Source organism: Oncorhynchus masou, chromosome 12 (assembly GCF_036934945.1).
Source record: "Oncorhynchus masou masou isolate Uvic2021 chromosome 12, UVic_Omas_1.1, whole genome shotgun sequence".
Lineage (NCBI taxonomy): Eukaryota > Metazoa > Chordata > Actinopteri > Salmoniformes > Salmonidae > Oncorhynchus > Oncorhynchus masou.
In genome coordinates, this window is record NC_088223.1 from 32552079 (window position 1) to 32567219 (window position 15141).

The following is a 15141-nucleotide window of genomic DNA, read 5'->3' on the forward strand; positions in this document are numbered from 1 at the left end:
TATTAGTTATCTTGACTTGACCTAAAGATTATGGATAGACCTAAAACATGTTATATTGGTCTTACAGTTAAGAATAGCCACCATACATCGGGGGTTCCCAACCTATGGACCTTGCTTGATTTGAGAGATACCGTTTGCGATTGATGATACCGATCAAAAACTGAGCTAAGCTACGACCTCCTTCGTCGAGGAGTCAAATAAATCGGAAGTTGCTTGGGAAAAAAATGCATACACAACCTAGGTTTCCATCCAATTAGCGACAGCTTTTCATGCGAATATTCTAGAGTCCCCATAAAGGAAATATGCGCATTTTCCCACCAGTGGTGTTTTCATCAAATGGAGTTGTTGCAAAAAAAATAAATAAATGCGTGACGTTATACACACAAAATGGAATTATTCGCTTAAATGTTCACGTACCGAATAAAAATCAAACGTTCAATATGTTTCCATCGCTTTTTCAACTATAATGATAGTTTTGTCACAAAAACTTCTTAAATAGTAAATGTGTCTACTCCGGTCTTGGCGCCTGCGCTTTAGCCTACAGCTACAGTGTGGATAGGCTTTGCGATTTGTCTAGTTTACATGATGATAATATTATGGGTAAAAGCGAGAATATTTGTATTTGTCAAACGGCAGCTAAACATCGATCATCATCTCAACAGAATAAGACCCTCGGTAGGCCTATTTATTGGTAAGCAGCATCAAGCTCATCACCGTGCACTTTCACCATCCTGTGAAGTTCGTCATAATTTATTTCATCTGTAGCCTAATAAACGGCATGGTTTCCCGAGTCGTGGTGGTAGAACTACACACCATATCATTGCGTGACTAAATGTACTTCGATACGATGGTTATCATGTCAATATTTGCGCATAAAGGCGTTTCCACCGCCATATCCCGCATAATACATTTTATTGACACAAAAAGATCCCACTGTGTCAAATGAACAAATACCTATCTACATTTTTTTTTTTACATTACACCGACACTTCCTGTTTCCATCACAGAGTTGTCGTGACTTTAAAAGAATTACAATATCACTTTACTCGGGTAAAAACTGTGGATGGAAACATGGTTAGTGTGTGATTATCAATTAATCGAATCACTTCGGGTAAAATAGAATATGTATAATTAAATTAAGGGTTCCTAAATGTATTATTATAAATTATCATAGTAAACCATATGTAATTCACATTAAGGCCACGAGATGTCACAATTATTTCCCCAACATTTTCCCTGGCAGCAACTGCCCTTACTCAACAAAAAATGTCCTCTGTGTCATATCAAAACTTTTTGAGATATTTCAACAAAACGATTTTGTGGTATTCATTTGAATTATTATATATTTTTAAAATGTAAAATTAGGAAAGCCTTAAAATAAATAATCCGCTTGTTTCGCGAGAAAAAATGTAGATAATTTTTTGTAAAGTAATATGTTGGATGAATGTGTTGGAGAAAACCCCCCTGGTTGCTAGTTACCGCTTTATAGTTATGAATGTGTCATTTAGACAATGACTAGCCCAGTTAGCGCTAGTTTATGCTAACTTGCTAGCTAACAACTTCACGAGTAGTAAATGCTAGCAAACTAGTTAGTTAGCATAAGCGGCTAGGAGTGCTGGCTAGCAAGTTTACTACTAGACCATCTGAGGTAAAATACATTTAAAAAGGATAACATAACTTAATTGCAGTTGTAAATGTTTCCACAAGTGACTGATAGGTTTACAGTTAATGTTTTTTTATAGCTATTTTACACAGCATTTTATGTCATATAGCTAGATAGCTAGCTAGCTACAATTTTAAGAGAGAGCTTTTCAATTGACATCTCTCCCCGTGTTTTCAGTCACAGGTGGGGACTGGATTAGGTGTGAGCAGTGCAGGAGGTGGGCTCGTGAGTTGTACTCCACTTCTACTGGGGATAGCTTTGTTTGTGACCTATGTACAAATTAGCAATAGCAGAGCATAAGAGAGTTGCCACATCATGATTTATTTTTTAATGTATTTCCTTTTTCCTTTATTTAACCAGCTAGACCTGGCCAAGATAAACAAAGCAGTGCGACACAAACAACACAGAGTTACACATGGGATAAACAAACATACAGTCAATAACACAATATAAAAATCTATATACAGTGTGTGCAAATGTAGTAAGATTAGGGAGGTAAGGCAATAAATAGGCCATAGTGGTGAAATAATGACAATTTAGCATTAACACGAGTAATAGTTGTGCAGAAGATGAATGTGCAAGTAGAGATACTGGGGTGCGAAGGAGAAAAAAACAATATGGGGATGAGGTAGTTGGGTGGGCTATTTACAGATGGGCTGTGTACAGGTGCAATGATCGGTAAGCTGCTCTGACAGCTGGTGCTCAAAGTTAGTGAGGGAGATATAAGACTCCAGCTTCAGTGATTTTGGCAATTCGTTCCAGTCACTGGCAGCAGAGAACTGGAAGGAAAGGCGGCCAAAGGAGAAGTTGGCTTTGGGGATGACGAGTGAAATATACCTGCTGGAGCGTGTGCTACGGGTGGGTGATGCTATGGTGACCAGTGAGCTGAGTTAAGGCGGGGCTTTACAAAGACTTATAGATGACCAAGCCAAGACTTATAGATGGCATGGAGCCAGTGGGTTTGGCAATGAATATGAAGCGAGAGCCAGCCAACGAGAGCATGCAGGTTGCAGTGGTGGGTAGTATATGGGGCTTTGGTGACAAAACGGATGGCACTGTGATAGACTACATCCAATTTGCTGAGTAGAGTGTTGGAAGGTATTTTGTAAATTACATTGCAGAGGTCAAGAATCGGTAGGATAGTCAGTTTTACGAGGGTATGTTTGGCAGCATGAGTGAAGGATGCTTTGTTGCCGAAATAGGAAGGCGATTCTAGATTTAACTTTGGGTTCTAGATGCTTAATGCGAGTCTGGAAGGAGAGTTTACATTCTAACCAGACACCTAGGTGTTTGTAGTTGTCCACATATTCTAAGTCAGAACCGTCCAGAGTAGTGATGGTAGACGGGCGGGCGGGCAGCGATCGGTTGAAGAGCATGCATTTAGTTTTACTTGCATTTAAGAGCAGTTGGAGGCCACTGAAGGAATGTTACACTGAATTAATTTGTTAAGTTATGAGTTGTTGTTATTAAATGTTATATTCCAATGTTATTTAATGGTATTAGTTATTCCATTCCAATATTATATTATAATGAATATTTTTTTAAATGAATTATAAACAACTATTCAAAACCTTTTGCACCTGAATTACATTTTTAAAATAATATTTAGGGCAATTGTACATAATGGATTGTATGGAAAAGTAACAACAAAGAAAATGTATGTGCAGTTGAGTTAAAAAGAGGGACTTTACATCAAATCTCCTCATAGTGCGGATATTAATGGTGACATGTGCAAAACCATTTCCCTCGGGGGTCTTTTACCCCGGTACTTTTAAAAATGCCCCTTTTCTAATAACTTTTCATGAATATCTAAAAATGTGTAAACTGTAGCCATTTATTTCCCTTTATAGTTTATTTGCCTAAGCAGTGGTGTAAAGTACTTAAGTAAAAATACTTTAGAGTACAACTTAAGTAGTTTTTTTGGGGTATCTGTACTTTACTTTACTATTTATATTTTTTACTCCTTTCACTTTTACTTCACTACATTCCTAAAGAAAATAATGTACTTTTTACTCCATACATTTTCCCTGACACCCAAAAGAACTCGTTACATTTTGAATGCTTAGCAGGACAGAAAATGGTCCAAATCACACACTTATCAAGAGAACATTCTTACTGCCTCTGATCTGGTGCACTCACTAAACGCTTTGTTTTTAAAGCCCTGGCTAGGTCACACCCCAAGAAGAAAATTGTGCTGTATAAGGAATTTTCAATTATTTGTACTTTTACTTATGATACTTAAGTATATTTTAGCAACTACATTTACTTTTGATACATAAGTATATTTAAAACCAAATAATTTTACTTTTACTCAAGTAGTATTTTACTGGGTGACTTTCACTGTTACTTGAGTCATACCTTAATAGAACATCTTTATTTTTTACTGAAGTATGAGAATTGAGTACTTTTTCCTCCACTGCGCCTAAGCATGATCTTCATCCACATACCGATTTTTTTCCAAATGTTGCTTTTTTGGGTCAGCAATTAGACATTGTTTTTAGGGGGGGGGGCTAGTTACCCCCTACTAACCTAACATTTGGGGAAATATTATTATTATTATTATTATAATAATCATTAAATAGCCTACCTAAAATATATCATGAGTATTGTTAAACTAGGTAGAATTGCAAGAAATTAGCTTCAAAACAACATATTCCTAGATCCTCAAATTAAACAAAATTAAACTGTTGTTCCATTCAAATATGAAAAGGGGGGCCCTGGGGGAAAATGGTTGGGAACCTCTGCCATACGTAACCTGAAACTGGCAAAAGTGTACCTTAACTATTTAACATACAAATATTAAGAAACATGAACAAAAAATGTACACTAGAATTGCCTGAATGCAATAAAAATTTACTCAGAAAAAAATTACGAGTCAATGGCGTTACATCATACCAAAGAAAATTACTTCCACATCCGATTTGATTTCTGTCGCCTATCATTTATTTTAATCGGTCTTCATTTTCACAAGAAAATATGCGCACTAAGTCCACCCGACCAGCAGAGTTCCCTGTTGTCAAAACGAGTCAGTCCAGGCATAATGTGACTCTTGTCTATTTCGCTTGCTGTGGTCGGCAACCGATGTTATGCTTTTAGGAAACACAAATATCTACTTAGAAGTTTGCCTAGATTATTGATCCTGCATGTCTATGACTTATTCCACCAGGGAAAATAAAGACACCGATACCATACACTTTTTAAAGTTTGTGAGAGATCATAACATCAGGTATGTTTGAAAGCGTTTCTCAAAATGTAGTTATTTGACGCATAGTTTCACGTCTACTTCTAAGGACACAATGTAGCTTTACTGAAAATTCGTGCTGCATATTACTTTTCATGTTGTATTTTACACTGTATGTGATATCAATAGTCTTCAACTGAGGAAGGCGACAGTGTGCTTGGTTTCCGGGGCGTGACTTTTGTTGGGACAGAATAACTTCTTTAAAACTTTTAAACGAAATCAAATGTGCCCCTTGAAAATATTTTTAACCTAATAGTGCTACTATCATTATGCTATTTTATTTGCATGCGTTAAAGTAACAACCTAGGCGAATGTTGACATTATTAAGTAATTTATTACAAGTTAACAATTTAGAAGTCTCAAGATTGATCAGTGATGAGAACGATATAGCATACTACTTTTAAATAATTAAAATACACCCTGAATATAGATTATTAATAGAATAATCATGTTTTGCTGGCTCCCAATTAGATTCTGATTATATTTTATTATTTATAACATTTCAGACATGGTGCTCCTCATCTTCCTCATAAATCGGTCCTTATGTAGGATACCTGATAAAAATTGAAGGCAAGTCAACGCCATGGGCAACCAAGACAACTTGGAAGATGTGTTTGTAGCTGTCGTTCGTCCAAAGAACCATGTCAGTTTGAGCTCTAAGGAATATCGGGCTAAAGCCTATGAGGTAAGACTACAGTACCTTTCATAAGATACAGTAGTGATTAGCAACCATTCAACACCTAGCATCTGAAGGTTAGGATCTCTTTGCATAACAGCAAGGGGTTGGACTGAGAGTCGCAGGGTGCTGTGTTTGAGTCCCGGTCTGGGCTACTCCCTGGATTTGTTATGTTGGTGTCAGAAGTGGGATACACAGTATTTTGTATACATGCTTAAGTATCCCTGCGAGTAGCAGACTATGGTTACAGCAAAGTGGCAACACCTTTATTCATACATTTAGTGTAATGAGGCTCAGTTCTGGAAAGCTCCCTGGAAATGCAGCTCTAGTTTGCCATATAATCCACCCCAAATCTTCTGCAATATAATTGTACTTTCACCCAAATATTGTTAATGGCAAATCGCTATTATTTAGCTTAAGGTTTGATTTCATAAATGTATTTCTAGTTCAGTTTATCCTCACCAGTGACATCATGTGTAACTCTGTTATTACCCCTCCTTTAGATCCTGTTGATAGAAGTTCCTTTGGAAGGAAAAGAGAAGAAACGGAAGAAGGTCTTACTGGCGACCAAAATTCAAGCCAATGGGGACACAGCCAGATCCATTTTGGATTATGTAGAAGAAATGACTAAACCCATATCTAACAACAAGGGTTTTATTGGTAAATAAATATCACTTAGTTGCTTTTCTGTAATTATGGTGGCTTTCCAGATTTGGATGCAAATCATTTGTTAATATAAATGTTCTATGAAGAGTAGAAAGACATTTCAAATAACAAATTGTGTCAAAGCACTAATCCCTCTTATGCTGTTGCTCATCACAGGAAAGCGTGTGGTGCACATGAAGAAATTCCATCTCGATGGTGACAATGAAGGAAAAGAGGTCTCCCTCTTTTTTGTGCCAATTAATGTCAAAGGTATAACTTGACACTAACTTGTCAGCACATAAATCATTTGGTTTACAATAACTTGGAAATGATTAGAAATGTTATAAATGGGGGCCTCCAGAGTGGCGCAGCGTTCTAAGGCACTGCATTACAGTGCTTGAGGCATCACTACAGACCTGGATTTGATCCCAGGCTGTGTCACAACCGGCCGTGACCGGAAGTCCCATAGGGTGGCGCACAATTGGCCAGTGACGTCTGAGTTAGGAGAGGGTTTGGCCGGGGGGCTTTACTTGGCTCATCATGCTCTAGTGTCTACTTGTGGCGGGCCGGGGGCCTGCAGGCTGACTTCAGTCGTCAGTGGAACAGTGTTTTCTCCGACACATTGGTTCGGCTGGCTTTCGGGTTAAGCGGGCGGATGTAACAGCTTCTACCCCCAAGCCATAAGACGGCTGAACAATGAATCAAATGGCCACTGGACTATTACATTGACCCCCCCCCCCCCCCCATTTGTTTTGTATACTGCTGCTACTCGCTGTTTATCATCTATGCATAGTCACTTCATCCCTACCTACATGTACAAATTACCTCTAACCTGTACCCCCGCACACTGGCTCGGTACCCCCGATAACATTTGTTATGTTATTGTGTTACTTTTTATTATTTTTTACATTAGTTTATTTGGTAAATATTTTCTTAACTCTTCTTGAACTGCTCTGTTGGTGCCATTTCACGGTAAGGGCGGCAGGTAGCCTAGTGGTTAGAGCGTTGGATTAGTAACCGAAAAGGTTGCAAGATCGAATGCCCGAGCTGACAAGGTAAAAATCTGTCGTTCTGCCCCTGAAAAAGGCAGTTAACCCACTGTTCCTAGGCCGTCATTGAAAATAAGAATTTGTTCTTAACTGACTTGCCTAGTTAAAAAGGTAAAAAATAAATACAATTAAAATAAAGGTCTACACTTGTTGTATTCGGCACATGTGACAAATAAAGTTGGATTTGATTTGTATACAGGACAAAAAATGTATTACTTTAGTGCCTTGTTGCAAACAGGATAGATGTTTTTTCACTCTGTCAATTAGGTTAGTAGGGTTTGAATACTTATTCACTTAATTTGTTAAAAATTAAAAAAATCCACTTTGACATTATGGGGGATTGTGTGTAGGCGAGTAACAACAAAACTCAATTTAATCCATTTTCAATTCAGCCTGTAACACAACAAAATGTGGAAAAAGTGAAGGGGTGTGAATACTTTCTTAAGGCACTGTGTACTTAAAAAAAAAGATATGACTTGTATAGTAATACAATTGCTCAGAGGAAGAGATTTTATTTAACAAGAAATATCGTGGTCAAAATGATTGGATCCCCTGTTTACAATTCTCAAGCACTCTCCCTTGCGAGGATAATGACACCTTGAGCCTTTTTCTAAAATGTTTTATGAGATTGGAGAACACATTGTGAGGGATGTTAGACCATTCCTCCAAAGATAATATTTCCAGATCCTTGATATCCTTCATCTGCAATTACAGAATGCCCTCTTCAATTCAAATCAAAACAGTGGATCCAATATTTGTTTTTTTATTACTTGTTAAATATGTCTTTATCTGAGCAATTGTATTACTATAGTTTATTACAATATACTTTTTTTTGAGCATACAATATATTTGAATTACCGGTATTTCTTTTATAGTCTTTTTTGCTGATCTTTATCAAGGGATACAATAATTCCTGACCCCATGGTAAGTGTTAGAACACTTGTATCTGGGGTATTTTTTAAAGCATTCCTTAGAATAATTCCATAATAATATTGTTTAGCTAACAATGTTTTTTTTTTTTATTGTGTGCTGCTTATTGGTCTTTCGGAACAGATAATAGCAAGACTATCTACAACCCTGGGAGCCCAAGTTTTTACTGCCTCCAGGATATCATGCGTGTGTGTAGCGAGACCAGCACTCATTTCTCCTCCATCACCTCAAAGATGCTCCTGGCCTTGGACAAGTAAGTCTTTGTCTATGATTTCATATTGAAGTAATTTAGCAGGCGCCCTGATCCACTGTTTTTTCTGTGTATCAAGAGAGCTTAAAACCAGTGTATATGGTAGCTTCACTTACTCTACCATCTTCATGGCTGTTGTATTCATGCCACTTCGGGGGCGGTAGGTAGCCCAGAGGTTAGAGGTGGACCGGTAACAGAAAGGTTGTTGGTTTAATTCCCGGGTCGGACGATGAACTAAGTGGAGAACTAGACTGGTTACTGAAGGCCTGCTGGTTTCAGATTATTACTACTATTCACTGCTGTTGTGCCTTTGAGCAGTCTCGTGACTGTGTATGTGAGGTGTCCGGGGGTTGGGATTGGAAATAACATAAGATATTTAAAACGACTTACAGTGCAGTGAGTGACACAGTAGATATTTCACCCACCATAGAGACATTGGTAAGCCTTACCAGAACGTCACCACTAAACCTTGACCTTTGAACTTGTATCTTGTACCTGCCCTATCCAGGTGGCTGGCAGAGAAGCACACCATGCCTCACGCCATTGCAGCTCTGTTCCGACCCGCACCGGTGGACCGTGTCAAGACCAATGTGAGTAACCCTGCATACACCAGCGAGGGCAAACCCAGTGATGGAGATTTGCACATGGGCTACACCGCCTTGGAGATCAAGAGCAAGATGCTGTCACTGGAGAAGGCCGACATGTGCATTCAAAACCCTCTCTACGGCTCAGACCTGCAGTATACCAACCGGGTGAGAGTCCAGATACCGTTTTTTCCAATTCCTACCCTCTCCCGAGGGACGGCTAACAAGACAGTTCACAATTTTGTTTTAGCCCTGCACGGACACACTTGATTTAAACAGAAATACTGTGTATCATAATCAAAATATGTGAAGATAAACTACAGTGTTTACGTATCCTCTCTATTTTTGCAATTTCTAGGTGGACAAAGTTATCATCAACCCTTACTTTGGCCTTGGTGCTCCGGATTACTCTAAAATCCAGATCCCTACGAGAGAAAAGTGGCAGCACGGCTCTAACAATGTGACGGAGGAAAAGTGAGTGGGCCTCCCAAAATGTAAATTCAAAACAACTTAATGAATTCTCCAGACCTGGGTTCAAATAGCATTCTTTTCCCTTCAAATAATTTGAGCCTGTCTGAATTTGCAAAATAGGTGACATTTCCACATTTGGGACTATTCCATCAGATCCATTGCGCCAGGCAACCTATCTGGCAGTTTGGGCCTTTTCAAATGCCTCATGACATTGTGGCATTCAACTGATTGAACGAGGCCTATTCTCTGTCTCCTCCATAGGGAGCACCAATGGGTGGATGACTTCCCCCTACACCGCAGTGCCTGTGAAGGTGACACAGAGCTGCTCACCAAGCTCCTGGAAAGTGGCTTCTCAGTCAAACAGCTGGACAGCGACCACTGGGCCCCCATCCACTACGCCTGCTGGTACATCTCATACGAGTAGTGTTTTGTTCTAGCACGGCTGTACACCAAAACAAGTGGCAGGGCTGCCATTTTGCTGAAAAACTCATCCTAGATTGTAAACCAACCTGTAAAGTAAAGTAAAAATAAAGTGTTACCCAAGTTCCATAAAGAAAATGAAAGTCTAAGGACATTAACATTTATATATATTTTTTTATTGTACAGCTAACGTCAAATAAGAGTAAAACGTCTGTGTTATTTTGAATGTAGGTATGGTAAAGTGGAGGCGACAAAGCTACTGCTGGAGAAGGGAAACTGTAACCCCAACCTGCTGAATGGCCAGCTGAGCTCGCTGCTGCACTTTGCAGCTGGAGGGGGCCACTCAGAGATAGTACAGCTTCTGCTCCAGCATCCCGAGATAGACCGGGTAAGACTGAGACAGATGCACTAAAACAGGTTTAGATCCTGGCAGGGGTCTCCGACTCTAGTCCTGAGGAGCTATTAGGTGCATAGGCTTTCATCCTAGCCCTTCAGTAGCACATCTGATTCCCAGGCTGAAGATCATGCTTAGTTGATTATTTGAATCAGGTTTGTTTGCAATGTGCTCAGTGGTTAAATTGAGCCAGAGCTGCCCGGAGCCAAGCTCCTGCACCTTGGGTGAAGGAGAGAGCCAGGCAGAGCCAAGCTTCTACACCTCACAGGTCAAAAGACAAAAGTAGGATAAAAGTATGCTAAATCAAGATTAGGGTTATTGTTGAACATAAGGCTAAGGTCAAGGGTTAGATTTATGGTTAAGGGACACAGGTTAGGAGAGCATTTTTGCTAACCTTAACCCTTTCCCTAACGTTAAACACAGTCTCCTAACCTGCTACATGAATTATCCTAACCTGCTGCATAAGTTCTCCTAACCTGCTACGAAAAAGGAACTTTGGTATCAGTGGCTTGAAAAGAGTGTTTCCCTTATGAGTAAGGTTATGAATGGAACACTAGTCACTTTAGTAATGTTTACACATTTTGCATTACTCATCTCATATGTATATACTGTATTCTATTCTACTGTATCGTAGTCTATGCCGCTCTGACATTGCCCGTCCATATATTTATATATTCTTAATTCCATTCCTTTACTTAGATTTGTGTTTATTTGGTATATGTTGTAAAATTGTTAGATATTACTCCACTGTCGGAGCTAGAAACACAAGCATTTCGCTACACCCACAATAACATCTGTTAAACACGTGTATGTGACCAATAACATTTGATTTGTTGACTAGTAGGCTCGGGGTTGCATTTGCATTATGACCACATACTGTAGGGTGTGCTGGTACCAGTGGAACTTCATAGCTTATGATTTCAATATGTTCCCAGTAGTAAGTAGCAGTAAGAAAGTCAGTCACTTTGCTTGCTTGTTTCTATACTCTTATAAGCATATAGAGGATCAGCAAAAGAGATCGCCCCTGCAAATCTGTGAAGAGAACAAGCAAAACGAATGGGAGGAGACAGTGAAACTCCTACAGCAAGCCAATAACAAACCAGTGAGTGTGGAGTGTGTGTGTGTCAGTGTGCGTGACTGTATGCTACTCCAACAGACTTGTCTAAGTATTTTATTACCATTAGCAGTTGATGAAACTGTGTTCGTTCCGCAGTATGAGAAGGTGCGCATCTACCGCATGGACGGCTCGTACCGCTCGGTGGAGCTGAAGCACGGCAACAACACATCAGTGCAGCAGATTATGGAGGGCATGCGGCTTTCCAAGGACACCCAGCAGTACTTCACCATCTGGATCTGCTCCGACAACCTCAGTGAGTCACACATACACAGATCCAAAATGGCTGCCCAATATTTGGGCATAGGTATTATATTATTGTATCTGTAGTATCCTATTTTCATGCTACCTGTGCTCATGACACCCTTTGTGTGTGTTTGTCTTGTCTTCCATCAGACCTGCAGCTAAAGCCCTACCACAAGCCCCTGCAGCACCTGCGTATCTGGACAGAGATCGTCACTGACCTCACTGTCCTAGACCCCCAGAGGGAGAACCCACAGCTCTTCCTCCGTAGAGATGTCCGTCTGCCCCTTGACATTGAGAAAAAGGTTTGTAACCAATTTGATTCTGATCAACTTTATTATCCCGTTGGGAAATTCTTCTTGCTGCATCTGTAAAGCAAGGATTTGGGATATTGAATATTGCTTAGATCAGTGTTTCTCAACTCTGGTTAAGGGGGACCCAGAGGGTGTGCATGAATTTGTTTCAGCCCAGTAATAATAAACATGATTAAACTGATCAAGGGTTTGGTGTTTAAGTTCATTAATCCATCCATGAATGGCTTGAATCTTCTCCTCCAGATTGAGGACCCCCTGTCCATCCTGATCCTGTTTGATGAGGCCAGACACTGCCTCCTCAAGGGCTTCTTCCCCTCCCCAGACAGCAAGCTGATCACCCTGGCCAGCCTTCTGCTGCAGATCATCTACGGAAACTATGAGAGCAAGAAGCACAAGCAGGGTTTCCTTAAGTAAATATCTTAAATTGGTCCCCGAATTCAGTTAATCTAGCATAATACTCTTCTTTAAAACTGGGGAAATCTTGGTATGATATTTGAAGACAAGGTACATAAAGCTGTGGTAATATGATATACTATTGACATAAACCGTTATGTAAATGTTTTGTTTTCAACAGTGAGGAAAACCTGAAATCTATTGTCCCAATATCCAAGGTGAAAAGCAAAGCACATCATTGGACAAGCAAGATTCTTCACGAGTATAAGGTCAGGTTTATTTTCATTATTTAGTGTTTGTGAAATAACTTGTAAACATTTATATCTGTGGGGTCAAACTCTTAGCCTTACTTCACCTTATTGGCCCCACAGTGCTTCAGTATGAGTGAGGGTGTGAGCAAAGAGATGCACCACCTCCAGAGGCTCTTCCTGCAGAACTGCTGGGACATCCCGACCTATGGTGCTGCCTTCTTCACAGGCCAGGTCTTCACCAAGGCTAGCTCCAGCAACCACAAAGTCATCCGCGTCTTCGTGGGTGTCAACACCAAGGGCCTGCACCTCATGAACATGGAGACCAAGGTACCCTGGGGCTAGTTGTTGGTTGGGGACAGATTCATATGAATACAGAGAGAACCATGTTTAACCATGCAGTATACAGAATACATTCTTATTTAGTGGTCACAAAGTAAGCATGGATGTAAATATCTAAGCATATAAATAAGGCTCAAAAGTATCCAGCTTTGTATATTTTGAATGTTTTCATGTAAATGCCCTCTTACTGATACTGTGCATATGTTTTACTGTGTATTTATAGGTACTTCTTATCAGTCTGGGGTATGGCTCTTTCATGTGGCAGCTAGGGCATGCTGATCAGTACTTTCAGATTCACAGTCTGGAAAATAAGATGAACTTCATTGTGCACACCAAACAGGTAAATATAGGACCTTTCCCAAGTCATTCCAATGGATGTATCTGTGATTATGTTGAATCAATGTGTTGTAGCCTGGAAAACAGTGCAGATTGTATGATTTATAAGAAAATATTTACCATAGCATATAGCTCTAACTGAAGAGTTGATTGTGGGCAATATTACATGAAATTGCTTGTATTCATTGGCTCCTTTTCTTCTTTCCTCAATAGACTGGCCTAATTGTTAAACTGTTAATGAAGTTGAGTGGACAAATGACTCCAAATGACAGAAGTTCAACAGACAAGAATGCATATGGTTGATTCACCATGTACTTTTCCCCCTATTTGTTTTGTTTTCTTGTATTGTAATTTGCTTTTTTGAGGAAAACATATTTTCACCAATTACATAGTTTTGTATCACAATAGAACAAGACATGTTTCACATTTGGTTTATTTGATATTAAGATTTCTGTTACATTTGACAAATTCTTACATGCTGTCATTTTTATGGTTGTAAATAATGTGTATTTAATGATTAATTTTAATAAAATGAATACTATGAGTGTAATTCCTTCTGTTTTGATGAAAATAGCACTGCCCATTTAACTCAATGTTTGTTATGAGCACAATTTATTTGTTATCTGTGTGCATTTTATGGCTAGAAATGGTTTCAGTTCTGCAATGCAAAGTAAAACGACATTAGGACAAATTAAATCCCTAAAACTTAAAATCAGTGAAAGATAATGTCTGAAATCAGACGGACTGACATCGGTAACATCAGTAACTGACACATGAGGGAGCTCTGCTAAAATAAATGACGGAACTTGTCCACAGTACGGTCATTTCAAACGGCTTGAACAAGATAACGTTGCTAAATTTGTATTAAAACGTTTAAAACCATGTGAAATTAATTGAAGTGAGTAATAAGACAGACATTCTGCAAGATTCAGCCAACTTCTAAGCACGAGGGGAGAGGAAACGTCATTGTTTACATTATGTAACCATGGTAGCCATGATAGTAGCATGCTGACTTCTTCTGTATCACTGAAAGTCAGTGAAATTGATGTAACTTATATAGAAGTTAATTTATATGGCGATGTTGTGGACAAACCAAAGGTAACATTAAAATGATATGCTTGGCAACGATACGCTTTAAGTTAGTGACATGCGAAATTAGCTCTGCCATCGTGTTTGGAAGCTTGCCAGCCGAGAGCCAGCTTCAGTGTTACATTATAACAATATCTTCACTCAGCAAGTGTTGTAACAATTTGTGGAATGAGACAGGTACAAGTACCATTACTGTAACATTCACCAACAACAGTATCTATAATTGTAACAGTATGGAAACGACAGATGCACTTTGGGCTCTATAGAGCCCCACTGTGGAGGTGTCATAATACCCATAAAACCTAGGGGTCAAAACAGGGAAATGGTTCCAGTCATTTTTCCACCATTCTTTTTTTTCCCATAGAGAATTTTAGGAACACTTCAAATAAGGGCTGTGTTTTGTGTAGGCTGACACTGGCATGATGTTTTGATAACCATGTATATCTCTCTCGGACAAGGTGACTTTTATCAATATATTCGGTTCTATTTACTCTCAGATTTCAAAAAAACTAATTAGCATCAAAGTAGACATAATGCAAGACTACAAATCCCTGCAAGCTCCTGCACGTCGTCTCTAGCTGACACCTTTACTAACAGGTATTGTGTCAATTTAAATAACATTTCATTTTTGGGGTGAAAATACAGGTGAATATATTGATAAAAGTCACCTTGTCCTAGAAAGATTTACACGGTTATAAATGTCACACCACAGCCCTTATTTTAGGTGTTTCTAAAATCT

The 15141-nt window shown here is 39.2% G+C and overlaps 1 protein-coding gene across 5 annotated transcripts; it reads left to right on the top strand.

Moving 5' to 3' along the window:
• The first annotated feature begins 551 nt into the window (after nt 1–551).
• Nucleotides 552–13863, top strand: LOC135549871 (krev interaction trapped protein 1-like). Of its 5 annotated transcripts, XM_064980234.1 has the most exons (17): nt 4675–4889; nt 5411–5589; nt 6084–6240; nt 6403–6495; nt 8328–8457; nt 8963–9206; nt 9397–9512; nt 9771–9914; nt 10161–10317; nt 11318–11425; nt 11537–11693; nt 11834–11985; nt 12238–12404; nt 12569–12656; nt 12759–12965; nt 13201–13317; nt 13527–13863. In XM_064980234.1, the coding sequence occupies exons 2-17, from the start codon at nt 5488–5490 to the stop codon at nt 13614–13616; spliced, it is 2229 nt and encodes a 742-aa protein (XP_064836306.1). In that variant the 5' UTR covers nt 4675–4889; nt 5411–5487; the 3' UTR covers nt 13617–13863. The 5 variants fall into 5 exon arrangements, with proteins under 5 accessions (XP_064836303.1, XP_064836304.1, XP_064836302.1 ...); XM_064980231.1 differs by lacking the exons at nt 4675–4889; nt 13527–13863 and adding an exon at nt 552–691 and having other exon boundaries at nt 13201–13487; XM_064980232.1 differs by lacking the exons at nt 4675–4889; nt 13527–13863 and adding an exon at nt 1866–1888 and having other exon boundaries at nt 13201–13487.
• Nucleotides 13864–15141: the final 1278 nt, after the last annotated feature.

Coding starts and splice junctions, on each gene's coding strand:
- LOC135549871 (XM_064980231.1), top strand. CDS start 5,488: ATGGGCAACCAAGACAACTTGGAAGATGTGTTTGTAGCTGTCGTTCGT. Junction 11,426..11,536: donor AGCAAGCCAATAACAAACCA/GTGAGTGTGGAG, acceptor TTCGTTCCGCAG/TATGAGAAGGTGCGCATCTA. Junction 11,694..11,833: donor GATCTGCTCCGACAACCTCA/GTGAGTCACACA, acceptor GTCTTCCATCAG/ACCTGCAGCTAAAGCCCTAC.